Source organism: Alexandromys fortis, unplaced genomic scaffold, assembly GCF_014885135.2.
Source record: "Alexandromys fortis isolate MF-2015 unplaced genomic scaffold, M_Fortis_MF-2015_v1.1 scaffold_13, whole genome shotgun sequence".
NCBI lineage: Eukaryota > Metazoa > Chordata > Mammalia > Rodentia > Cricetidae > Alexandromys > Alexandromys fortis.
In genome coordinates, this window is record NW_026067908.1 from 2,961,546 (window position 1) to 2,974,998 (window position 13,453).

The 13,453-nt window shown below is 33.7% G+C and overlaps 1 protein-coding gene across 2 annotated transcripts in view; it reads right to left on the reverse strand.

Annotated features, from left to right (window-relative positions):
- The window catches only part of Faf1 (Fas associated factor 1), a 282,221-nt gene that overhangs the window by 197,307 nt on the left and 71,461 nt on the right, over positions 1-13,453 (reverse strand). For both annotated transcript variants that reach the window (XM_050136195.1, XM_050136197.1), the window contains one exon: positions 8,639-8,730. In XM_050136195.1, the coding sequence (XP_049992152.1) occupies positions 8,639-8,730 (92 nt within the window). The remainder of the gene's footprint in view (positions 1-8,638; positions 8,731-13,453) is intronic.

Here is a 13,453-nt window from a genome sequence, read left to right on the forward strand (position 1 = left end):
TCTGAAAGTGTTACCTGAGCAAAACTCTATTTAACTGATAAATCTAGCAAAATAAGTTGGAACCTCAGTCACTGCATCTAGGAACAATTATCCCCTTACCAGTGTCTTGTAATAGGTAGATGAGTCAGTCATAATTAGATCTATGCAGACTCTAGCAGTCTCTCTTTAAGATACCAAGTTATTCACTTCAACTATGGACCATTAAATTCTAAGGAAGATTGTCAACCAAAACGAACAGTATAAAATAATGCAATGGTTTTAAGTAGTATGTTTTCTCTTCAATTTAAAAGGTAAAAGCAAATAGGTAAACTTTAATTTTATTTAAAAATATTTTATGTACGGTCCCAGAAGATACCATGGAGGAAAGCCCGAGACTTCAACCCTACACAAAGAACTACAGGCAACTTAGGAATGTTGGGAGCAAAAGAAGAGCACACTGATTGATCATCCAATACATAAATACAAGCTGCATTATACAGGCTGAGCAGGGGTTTAGGGAAAATTTATATGCACACTCACACGCTCACTCTCACAGAAAGGGGCAGAGGGACAAGGCAGGTTTTATTTAGGAATACTTATGTGTATACAACCACATATCTGTAATAATAATAAAAGGGGGCCAAGAATTTGAAAGAATGCAAAAAGGTGTATATGGAGGGTTTGGGGGGATGAAAGGTTGGGAGAAATAACTAATTATATTATAATCTTAAAAATAAAAGGAATTATTTTAAAATATAATCAATTTATGAGGGGAATGTATGTACCATGACACACACATCCAGTTCAGAGAACAATCTGAAGAAATGGGCTCTTTCCTTCCTCCATGAGGGTCCAGGGAGTAAACTCCGGTCCTCAATCAAGCTCTCTGCCTACTAAGCTATCTCACTAGCCTCCCAACAGGCAAACTTCAAGAACAGTACAAACGTGAGCTCAATGAAAGAAATAAAATCATATATTCTCTATTTATTGTGTTTCCCCATTTTGATTTTTCTTTCAGTTGGGCTATCTGTACTTATCAACAAAGACAGGTTTTTATTTTTACAACTAAAACTATTAGTCTCTTTGCTCTAGCTGACAGACTAAAACTGTTTACCATGTAGTCAGAACGGTCAGTATCTGTCTGAGGTAGTGACTGTTTCCAAAGATCAAAACAGTAAAATTAAATGAGAGCTAATCATATTAAACACCTAATAGGCAACATAATAAACATGTTTATATATATCCTATTATAATTAATTCATTAATTAACTTTCCTTTAAGAGCCAGCATCACTACATTGGGTTTAGCTCAAAACTCCTAGGCTCAAGTGATCCCCCTGCCTCAGCCTATCTAATAGTTGGGGTTAAAGGAACAAGTAACTGCACCCAACTACTTTAATACTCGGGAGAAGAGAGTAATGTATAAGAGGAAACTCTACAAACATGGTAACCAATTCCCCCCAAAGTCTCAGTGTTATAACTAAGCATCAGTATCTAAGCTAGTAATATAGGTGTCAAAACAATTTTGTCAAAATCTATTTACTCTTCTTGGTCCACAACTCTCCAGCTTCTTCTTTCAATACAATATTATTTCTAGAATGAGCTCATTCCAACATAATTACACTGCAGGAGACAGAAAGTTACCTTACGATAACTGCCTTTTAATGAATGCTAATATCATGTTAATACATTGACTTAATTTAAACATTGTTACACTCTTCACTTTTTTTCAAGAAGAAAATCATGTAAAAATAAATTTTAGTACACAAACCCCTATAATAAATCTGAGGCTCTAATACAGGCATTTTATACAGGTAAACATAGAATGCCATGTATTATTGGTAATTACTAATAAAACTAAAACTGGCAAAAAATGAATGAATGAATGAATGAATGAACGAACGAATGAACTGATGATAGTCCTTACTGTCTTGCTAATTTCTTTTACATTCAGAGAGCACATCCACAAGTCAGAAAATAAGTTCAAGGATACTTAAACATAGTGATTTTTTTTCAAGGTTAACTAAAGGGTGCATTTTAATATAAAAACAACATTTGAGGGTGAGATGTTTCTGCAGATAAAGGCACTTGCTTTGACAATTCTGAATCTGATTCCTCATGTCCCAAACCACTGAAAAGAAAACCAACTCCTGAAAGAGGTCCTCCGACCACCACATGAGTGAGCTAGGTTAAACATGCACAGAAGGGTATACAAAAGTGATTCTGTTTCCATCCCCTTTAAAAGAACCATCATTTAATCACCAGACAGCTACAAAGCAGTTATTAATTGCTAAAGAATAGAAAAGAATGACTTCTTTCCTACCAATTAGTAACAGTGTCATGTCTTAAATTGCCATTAGTAGGCACCATGTTGTCAATCAAGAATAGTATCAGTCATCAAAGGATCCTCCAGTAATTCCTTCAGTCCAGAATCCTCTCTGAAAGTTATTCTAAATCATAGCCTGCCTATCAAGTGTGAAAAGATCTAGAGAAAAACACTTGCCGTTTTAAGTTATAAATCCACCAAAATCAAATTAGAAAAGATAATTTCACTTCAGGGCTTTTAGAATTAAATGTTCGTGTCCTCCCCCAACATTCAGGTTGAAACTTTAACTCTAGTATGATACATAGTATTTGAAGATGGGTGCTATCTGACATAATTACATTTAGATGAAGCTATGAGGGTACCATGATTGGACTAGCATTCTCACAAGGTAACTAAGAAAGTAGAGCTCTATTTCTTTTATATCATTAAGACATTGCAAGAAGACAGTCAAGCCAAGATGAAGCCCTCACTGGGAAGTGAGTCTGTTGGTGTCTTCATCTTGGACTTCTCCCAACCTCCATGAGGACAAAAAGTATACGTTCCTGTTTAAGTCACCCAGTGAGCCACATTCTGTGACAACAACCCAGTTGATAAAGTGAAGTCTTCACAGTTTCTGTATCAAGTTTAACCATATTATCAGTGCTTATGTAATATTGTAGCCACCATTTTTCCAACCAAATATACTCAGGGAAAAAATACAATACACTTTTAATCAGTCTACATGAAAATTCGGAGTTTGTTGCCATTTTTGCTTAAAATATTATATGTCTAACAACATCTCTACACTGATAGTAGGAAAAGTATACTTTCTACATTAGTTGTGTATGTTATTAGGATAAGTATTGACACCAATACTGACACTGAAGGTTCTGTTGTGTAAACAGGGTATATCTTTTCTTGAGCTGGATATTTAAATACATATACACAGGCAGACATATGTGTATGTGTGTATATAAAAGCATTGTATCCATTTATATTAAATTTTGTTTTTTAAACATGATCTAATGACTGAATCAGGAACAGTAACTTATCTAATTTACCATAAATTTTTATAATACAATATTTATCATCTTAGAGAACTATAATTTGTATCTTTCTAAACATTAAGATTTTTCTTTTGTCTTTTTAAAATTTTGTGATCTACAATTATTTCTTTTCATTTGAGATACATCACATTTTGAATTAAAAAGACAAACACATGGTAATTTAAATTTCCATTCTAAACTTAAGAGTCATATGAGCTCTTGTCAACAAAAGACCAAATTTACTATAATTATGGATTATTTACACTAAAACAAAATAAGAAATCAATATGTAAATGTAATGTTTGTTGTAGCTAATGCAGCCAGCAATGACAGATTAGGTTCAAATAGCAATCAGTTTGAAAATCTGGCACATATGTAAATGAGCTAAGGCCTTGATGTTTACATATGATTGTATTTCATTGAGGATTTTAAAATTGTCTTGGGAAGAGCATAAAAAATAAAATGTTAATCTTTACACTATAAATATGACTTGAGCTATTATCATAACCAAAACTAGGTTTTGCTTCTGTCCAGCTAAACTAACATGATACTAACAATTCTGAGCCGAAGATGACATCATTCTTAATTAGCACTCTGCTACAGTTGTTAACATCTCAAAGACACCATGCTATCATCACCACAAGCTCTGCAACAATCTCAAAACCATGTTTAACAGAGCTTGGCCTCTTAGTCTGCAGCTACTTTTAATTGCTTTCTTTGCCGGCAATTAAATACATCTAGATAAACAAACATTTCATTTTACATAACTCCTAATAACATTTTTCAAGATAATTTCAAAGTCCAGATAGCCTTATACCTATAATTACTGTTTATCAATACAGTAATATATTGGGTTCAACAAAATGTCTCAATCAAAATACATAAGATTAATCAAAACATGGAATTAGTGGTGATATTGATATACTGTGATCTACACCAAGGACAAAATAGTAAAATTGTATAACCATAATTCCATTAGTTAAGGAAAAACATAAAGAAAAAATCATATTTGCAATGTATTGATTTTCTTGCTTTGTGAATCAGTAAGCAACACTCTGAATGTCCATTAAATAAGTTCCCGCCACAAAGACTTTAGACCTGCAGCTCTTTTTCAAAGTGTGATGCTAACAAGCAAATCTCAGTAGTCACCAACCTATCAATAGGCAGTAAACTGTCTAAATGGATTTGGTACATCACTCCAATTAGATGTGCTGGGATCACCATTGATGCTTTAATTGGGAACAAGTTTCTTTCTCATCCAGAATGTCAACTGCTGAAAATTAACCACTTTTAAAGGACTTCTTATCAAAATTATTTACCAATCCAATACTTTAAAATATTACTTTAAAAAGTCTAATAATAATGTTAATTAAAATTAAACTTATGTACTTAAAATACTGATTATAACGATTTATTCCTAAGGAATGACAAGCTATTTTAAAAATCATATCAAATCATGCATTATTCTGGCTGTAACACTAGTTTATTAAAATATTTCTTAAAACAACATTTGTGAAAGCAAAGGTCAAGGAATGTGATCAATATGACTGATTCTTAACAATTTCGTATGTGTTTGATTGAATTGTTCAAATCTATAGCTTATAAAATCAGTAAATAAATCTGACAGATAATTATAAATATCTTTCTTTACTATTTTGCCAAAATTTGATGAATTGAACACACAGTCCACAATCAATATATATTCTTGGAAAATTGTTCCTCCATGTATCTGCCTTAAAATGAAGCTAAAGTATTATTAACATTATTAAGCTACATTCTTTTAGGTAATATTAGCCTGGAAAACTTAAGACATATTTTCTTCCTCCTTTATTTTCTATTTTCTCTACTACTACCTTAAAACAATTTTTGAAGATCCAAATTTAAAATTTCTGTTTTAGTTTTTTGGTTTGTTGTTGCTGTTTTGTTGCTATGAAGTCTTCCATCTCTGCTTCTAAGACATGAACTAAAAAGATTGCAGGCATACACTACCACACCTGGCCAAGAAATCTGTTTTTAGTAAAGAAATTTAATTCTATCTTATTTATAGATGTTGTTAATATACTTGATTTGTTTGGTCACTGAATGTTTTCTTCTACTGCTGTTTTCCTATACTTCTTTTTAAATTTCTAGCTATTGAAACATTAAGTTTTTTTTTCTTAGATAAATTTAGGTTATTTTCTTGAGTGTTTACCACCATCAGTTATATTGATAGCTAGGCTTATGCTTTTTAAATATGGACTAAAGATAATCAGAAAGTCTACAGCCTTCTTTAAAGAAGCAACTACACATTACCTCACCTTTCACGTCAGGTTCCTGGGGGAGAAATGTGGGTAAAATCTACTCCTGGTTTACTGTAATGATTTAAGAAAAATAATGTGTGCAAAGGGCTTGGCAGAATTGACAATTAAATCACTTATCAAATATTTTCTTGATATCATTATTCTCCTTTAAATAATATATATTCTTATTCATCTTCGAGCTTTCTTTCAGTATTTTCTATGTCTTGGACTTTGTCATTGCTACAACTATTAAGATCCAAAACTCAGAACTAGTTAGTCTCCATTTGGCACCAGTCGGCTCTCTACCTTTCCTACTGCTTCTAACTCTGCCAGCTACCTTCATTTCAATACTTTATCCTACACTTCAATCCTGTCTCCCTACTCAGAACTGACCCTTGGAATTACCCTTAGAATTCATATGCAGAAGGCCTAAACTCCAATTTGATGCTATCTGAAATACAGTCTTAAAGAGGTAATTCAGGTCATAAGGTTGAAGCCTTAATCCAATGTGACTGGTGTTTTTATAAGAAAGAAAAAAACTGTTCGATCACATTTTCTTTCCCTTTCAAGCAGGGATACTATGAGAAGTTGGCAATCTACAGGTCAGGAAAATGCCTTCATCACACACTGACCTGGCCTGCATTTCTATCTTGAACTACAAGTCTGGAGAACTAGAATTGTGTAGTTAAGCTGCCCAATGTATGCTATTCTGTTACAAATGCTCCTGCAGTCTAACATTCCCACACCCCTATGGCCACCAGGATTTGTTTGTTTTACTTGTTCCCATTGCTCCTATTTACTGCCCTGTTCTCCTATTTCAAGTAGTTCTGTCTCTTACACCTACTTCCCTTCAGAATCAAATTTTCTGTGAATGTTATTTGATTTCATTTCTTATTCTTTAAAATGTACTAAAATTCAATACTTAGTTCTATTCCTCAACCAAATTAACAAAGTCAATTATTTAAATTCCCAACTGAACGACCTTTTAGCAATCATCCTGCTAGCTAGTCCAGGCCTCCTCATTTCATATTGTTTTCACTGAGACAACATAGCTCTCCCAGGAAAACAATGAGTCAGTTCTAAACATCTGACTCTGCACTAAGAAGACACCCCGGGTACAAGCTTATAAAGAGAAATTTCTAAGCTATAGAAAGAATCTTTTAAAAATGGAAAGGTTGAAAGTAGATGCTAAGAGAAAGTAATGTAAGAAATTTCTGAGAAAAACTCTCAAGAATCTCAACATTTAGAGCAAATGAGGGGCAGGGAAAAACACCACAAAGGAGACTGGATGGAACAGTCTGGATTTTAGGGTTAGGACAAGTAATGAAAGATAATTATCAGGAAAGGAAAGATATTTTTAAGGCCCAATATCTTTAATGAATAGGTTAAAAGCTCACTGGGAATAGAGCTTGTCTTTTATCTACTAATTAATAAAAACACTATGATGAACTAAATCATTCCTATAATAATAACATTTCCCCTTTCCTAATTTTATTATAAATTATGATTTGATTTGAAATTGTGCCACAGGTATAACGCTTCATTCATTCTATTCATTACTGAATTCTAAAAGGGGTTAAAATGTTTCTTAATTATTACAAAGATTTGAGCAATATCTTCACTCTTAATTTCATCTTGAAATTTTGTTTTCTAAAAAAACCAACCTTACATTAAAATAATTCTTAAGTCAATTATAGATGTGATATAATTTATGTTATAATTTTTGGTACCGGAAAAGAAACTGTCCATACAAAGACGCAATTACCAGGCACCCCCTAGTGGCAGTAAAATCAAGACAGGAAAATAAAACATGGAGGTAGAATTTTCTTTATAATTCTGAGCAAAACTTAAAGAAAATCATTTGCCATTTAAAACATGTTACTTTATATCTGCTTTAATAAATAACTTACAATATAATGTCATTGAGAGAAAAATTTAAAGTTTTTGTTAAAATTGAATAAATATCTATAAAAATGAGCCCTGACCTTTTAGAAGGTCTCACTTAAATGTATATTAGTATAACTTTTTCAATGCCACGAGTTTCTAAATATGTCCCTCATACTACATCATTTGTCTTTCTTTGAAAAATTCTCATTGTTCCTACCCATGAAACAACGTCATTGAAAATTGGTAAAAATCAACAGGCCAACTAATAAACAGTTTTCATTCCCCAATAAGCACGGCATTTCAGCAATACTGTAGGCCTAGGGAATGAATTAGTGATGAGAGGTCAGCTACATGGCAAAGAAGACAATTTCCATGAACCCAGCATGATATTCTGATGACAATAAAATCAGTAGATGAACATAAAGTCTGTGAAACTCCAAAGTCAGCGTGAAACTAGTTTTGAAGTAATATAAAGACTCAGAAAAACCACTGTTTTGTCACTAGTACAATCAGTATATGCAGGCCATTTGCTTCATTTAATACTGCTAAATTTAATTTGCAACTAAATACTGTATTATGTATACACACATAATATAAGTACTGTAAATACATGTATTGAGTTCTATGAGAATTAAAAGCAACAATGAGTCTATCTTAAGTAAAGAAAGAGTTCTTTGAGAACCTAAGTAGGTGTTTTTCTAGCTTTATCCTGTAGAAGTTACTGTATTTTCTTCAAACTTGTATCTTCTTTGGCAATAACCGACTGGGGTTGTATTTATTCTTTCTCTTCCCTCTAATCCTTCTCCTTCAATCAAAGAAGGGTCGTTTTGGCTCTCTTCCCTCTCACCCCCTTAAGTGCTCACGAGGAACTCAGAACCCTGAATACAGTAGGTAGTACTGAGCAATAGCTCTATTCTGTTTTGATTATTTTTAATATGTAGGCATTTTCCAATAGATTTTTTAAAAGAGGATTCTACTAATAAGTCAAATGAATAATCTAAACCAAATAATATGGAAACTGATACACTTGGTAGTCAGTTAAAGCTTCCATAAAATTTTTATTTATTATACTTATACACAACATATAAAAAATTTCCCACCTAATTTTTCCTTTCAGATTTCCAAGAAAAGCAAATCCCTTACCCAGTATGACTAGATGATGAAGGTGGTGGCAGGTCTGGTGTAAGGACATAAAGACTGTTGTTTTTTGGCAAGTGTAATGATTTTAAGACCGTCTGAAATAGAAAAAAAGAAAACAAAAATAAATGTTGAATTTGTACATTATTAAATTTTATAATTTTTGAATATTTGGCAACTTTAAGGTTGGTTTCTCATCTTTTGGTAATTTCCTAAATATAACAATAGAGCAGCTAAATCCAAACCATCTTGTTTCTGCTGTTTTTATGGCAAATAAATACAAATCTGAACATTACAGGACAATACAAACTTCTAGCTCATTGGAGATGCTTAAAGATAAGAGCACGATTAAGAGTCGTTAATTTCTCCACCGACGTGTAATCATGTTATAGCAAAAATTAGTAAAGCAGGTTTTCAGAAAATTTTAAGACCTAGAAAAAAATTATAGAAAGCACCTCAAACCAAGGATCTTTAAGGGTGAGGAGCTGTAGCCTAAGAGGTTGTGTAACCTGGATGTGGACTCCAATAAGAGTTACCTAGATCACTTTATTCTGACTCTAAAGATCTTCTTTTTTAAAACGATCTGTTGAGTCACACGTATATACAAACTTTTAAATTTCACTATCACAAAACTCATACATTTCAGCCGCACAATCTGAAGTTAAATACTTGCTAACATGCTTTCTGGTAGATATTCTCACTAGGGTATTCGTTCCACATCATGCACCCAGGGCATGCTCTTCATTCACAGAATCTTACTGCATTACACCTCTGAGCCGGACCACCATAATCACAAGAGTGGCTAAAATAACCTAGGAGTTCTGACTGGGAAGGAGTATGAGGGAGCAATGCTTTAGTAGGATTAAAGTAATCTATATAGTTAAAAATTAGAAGGCGATAGCTTTTTTTTGTCTTGGGGTTTAACTAAAGATATGGCAGGAAGCAGGGATGAAGAATATAAGTTAGGGGAGCTTTGCAATTTTAAACTGGATAGTCAGGAGTCTGTTCATTGAGCATAGAGTTGAAGGTAACAAGGTAACAAATAAAAATACAGAAAGACCACTTCAGACAAAAACAGCCACTATGTTTAAAAATGTAATTTTAAAGTTAAAAAAGATGGCAGAAATAATGGATTGAAGACATGAGTTGAAGGAGTGTTGGGAGTTATAATATAAAAAGAGATGAATTAAAAAGTGAGAACTTTTAAGCAAAAAAACAAACAACAGAAACTTGAAATTCAGATGAAAGCTTCTGCCATTGTTAGTAAAATGTTAAGAGCATGGAGAGACAGTAAGGCAAAGAATAGTGAAAGAGTTTTGTAGGCAAAGGTCCAAGTAACTAGGTGACCAAAGAAAGGACAACTTACAAGGTGCTGAGATTAGTAAGAGGACTTGGAGACTGCTCAGCAGTTAAGTGTGCTTGCTGTTCTTGCAGAGAACCATTTTGGTTCTCAATAGCTTGGCCAGGCTGTTCACAACCATCTGTAACTACAGCTCCTGGGATCCAACACCCTCTTTTGGCCTTTGGAGGCAGCTACACCCACAAATGCATATACAAATACATTTACAAATGCATACACATAAGCAAAAAATAAATCTTTTTAAAAAAGTCTAAATCTAATGGAATTAAATTAAAAAGAATTAAGTTGAAGACAGTAACTCTAAGTCAGAAGTTAACAATCATAAGGAAATAGGGACGATAACTTCAGTAAGTTATCAAAGGTGATATAACATTTTGACATAAATTCAAAGCTAAATAAATTCTGATAGGAAAGACCGATAATGACCTAGAAGTACAAATCAAAATATAAATATATTTTACAATTTATTTCAGTTATATGAGGACTGCCAAAATAAAACTAACACTAAGAAGACTACAAAGGAACAAACTTCTTGAAGAAGATGGCTGTCACTCAGTGGAAGACAGTAAAGGAAATGTACATGGAAGAATTTAATAAAAGTAAATTTACTAATGATGGATTAGTTCCACAGCACATAGCATAAAGCCTTGTAGCACTGTAGAGGAAGGAGAAACAATCCAGGTTTTAGATATACAGTCTATAAAGATTCAAGAGGAGTGATTTGGAAATCTCAAACACCTTACAATGATTGGTATAAACAGGTGAAGGGTAGCAAAGTCAATCCTGGCAGAGTCAAAACAGGTAATAATGGCAAGGCTCTAAGGGTTAAGAAGCGAGGAGTGCTTAAGGAATCCTTGTCTAAGGATTCCTTAATTCTGCAGATGGAAAAAAAGACACCTAGAGAAAGGTGATCTTACCCAAGCAGGACACTGGAAGAACTTTTAACTGCTCCATGAGAGGGCCCATCTTACTAAGTGCACTCTTAAATAAAAATAAATACCCTAATTATTTACATTAGAATGACATTTCTGTTGTATTTTACTTCTCTGCCCTTCCTTTCTCTTTATGTTGTCTATTACCTGTACAATTAACTTAACAACCTAGTAATGGGTTATGGTGCATGGTTTAAAAAACCACAATACATAATTACCTATAAGAGTACAATCTACCAGGACACATATTTTATGTCAAATATGTAACACCTTTTTGAAATTGATGTGTTCTCTCAATAATTCTAGCATGCAAACAATGTGCATACATCTATACACAGGAGAGTTACCTTCATCTTTTATCCTATTACTTTGTGGACTACAGAAAAATACTCTTAGCACTCAATCAAGTCATGGTCGTACTTTTATCTATATTCTACTCTATGATTCTCCATTAAATCTTTCCCATCAAAACATTCATGGCATGATTAAATAAAATGACCCTTTTCTTTAGGCCATTATTCATGCACTAATACATGAACCTTTATTTGATACTGATATATCAAGAATTCTATAAACACTGGTGATAGAACAGATATGGCCCCTCTTGGACGAGAAACAAATGAGAAATGTTTGTTACAGAACTAGTATAAAGCTAAAACTCAAAAGATAGAAAATAATCATTTAAAAAAATGTTTGGAGGTAATAATGATTCCAGAGAATTAGATGTTATCTGTCAAGGATTGGGTCAATAAAACTCAATCCTAATTTAAAAAAAAAAAGATTTCAAAATGAGCTATAGCATAGAAAGTGAGGGTAAGAAAACTCAGGAGGTACTGTAAAACTGAGAAAAGGATAAAACTATGTTTCAAAAAAAGAGCAATATAATTTATGTCTGTAAAAGATCGTTATGGCTGCTAAGCAAGGAATGGAACTAGAAGTATCCACAAAAAGGAGCTAAGAAGCTGGAAGGTAGTGGGGCACACCTTTAATCCCAGCACTCAGGAGGCAGAGGCAGGCGGATCTCTGTGAGTTTGACAACATCCTAGTCTACAAGAGGTAGTTCCAGGAAAGGCTCCAAAGCTACAGAGAAACCCTGGGGTGGGTGGGGGGAGGGGGGAGCTAATAGTGAAGTTCTATTAGTCCAGGTAGAGATAATGACAGTCTGGATTAGTCAACTGTAACAAAAATACTGAAAAGTAGCCTTAATTGAGATATATTTTAGAAGTATAACCAATAAAATTTACAAAAGTATCCTTTGTGCTATTCTGTGAAGTGCTGTGAGATACAGAAAAGTCTCACGGCCACAATTTCTGCTTTACTATTAGCTACACAAAGTTGCCATTTATTGAGAAAAACTGGTGAAAAAAACAACATAGGAGAGAATTAGGGGTTCTCACTAAAGCATGTTGTTTAAGATGCCAATAAAATATGAAAGACCAGAGTAGGATACGGTGATTGCACATCCATAATCCCAGCAGGTGAGAAGGGGGAATAAACATTATGTGGTAAACTGTCAGGTGTTGAGCTCATTTAAGAGGCTGACTCGGGAAGCAGGGCTGTCCTTCACCATTTCCAACCCAAGCAGAAATGTCTCAAAGCATCTTTCAATGTCTGAGAATAGGCTGCTCCCCTAACACTGTTAGGAAGAGAAGAAAATAGCAAAACAGACCAAGAGTAAAAATATTTTATCCCTAAAAACAGCTAGAAGGCAAAACATTTCCAACAGATGCTACTATTATTTATCCGTGGCATTAAAATGCCTACAAAGAAGAGAAGCATAAAGCTCACCTCTGGAAAGCTCAGTCGGGTAGAAAGAGTTCAACTGTGAGTGAGCTTCAGATGACTGCCTCAGCTTCCCTGATCAATTTTTGCTAGATGTTTTAAGCAATCAATTTGATGATGTTATCTCTAAAAGTTACTTATTTGTCCTTTTACTTGTAAGTCTCACCTAGGGGACACGCTGGATGGAGAACTCCAGCTAGCTACCTTAAAAGGGCTTCCCAATCTCATTCCCATTGGATGTTTTGAGTACCCAATTTGATAATGTTTTGCTTTCTATCTATCATTTGCTATTTATTCTTTTACTCTGGTTTGCTAGGAACTGTAATACAGTCACTCATGCAAACTGAAAATATGCTACTGTAGATCATTCTCCAGACAGTACAGAACAGAAGTGAAGACAGAAAGATCCAAAGTTCAAAGACAGCTTTAGCAGCTTAGTGAGTCTGAGACCAGCCTGAGCTACATGAGATCATGTCTCAAATAACCAAGAAGCAAAGAAAGAAAAGAAGAAAAGGGAAAGGAGGAAGAGAAAGAGGAATGAAAAGAAGATATGCAAATACAAGAGTTAATTGTCAACTTTGTTTAATTCTCACATGTTTTATGACAATTCATTGAGGTGTGGTATGGAAATGTATATTTGGAAGCAATCAAAAAATTAATGGCTTGAGAACAATAGGAATCCCACATAGTAGAATATATAAATAAGTAACTGGAAGTATTGTGTCTTCCCAAAAGACTGTCCAGATA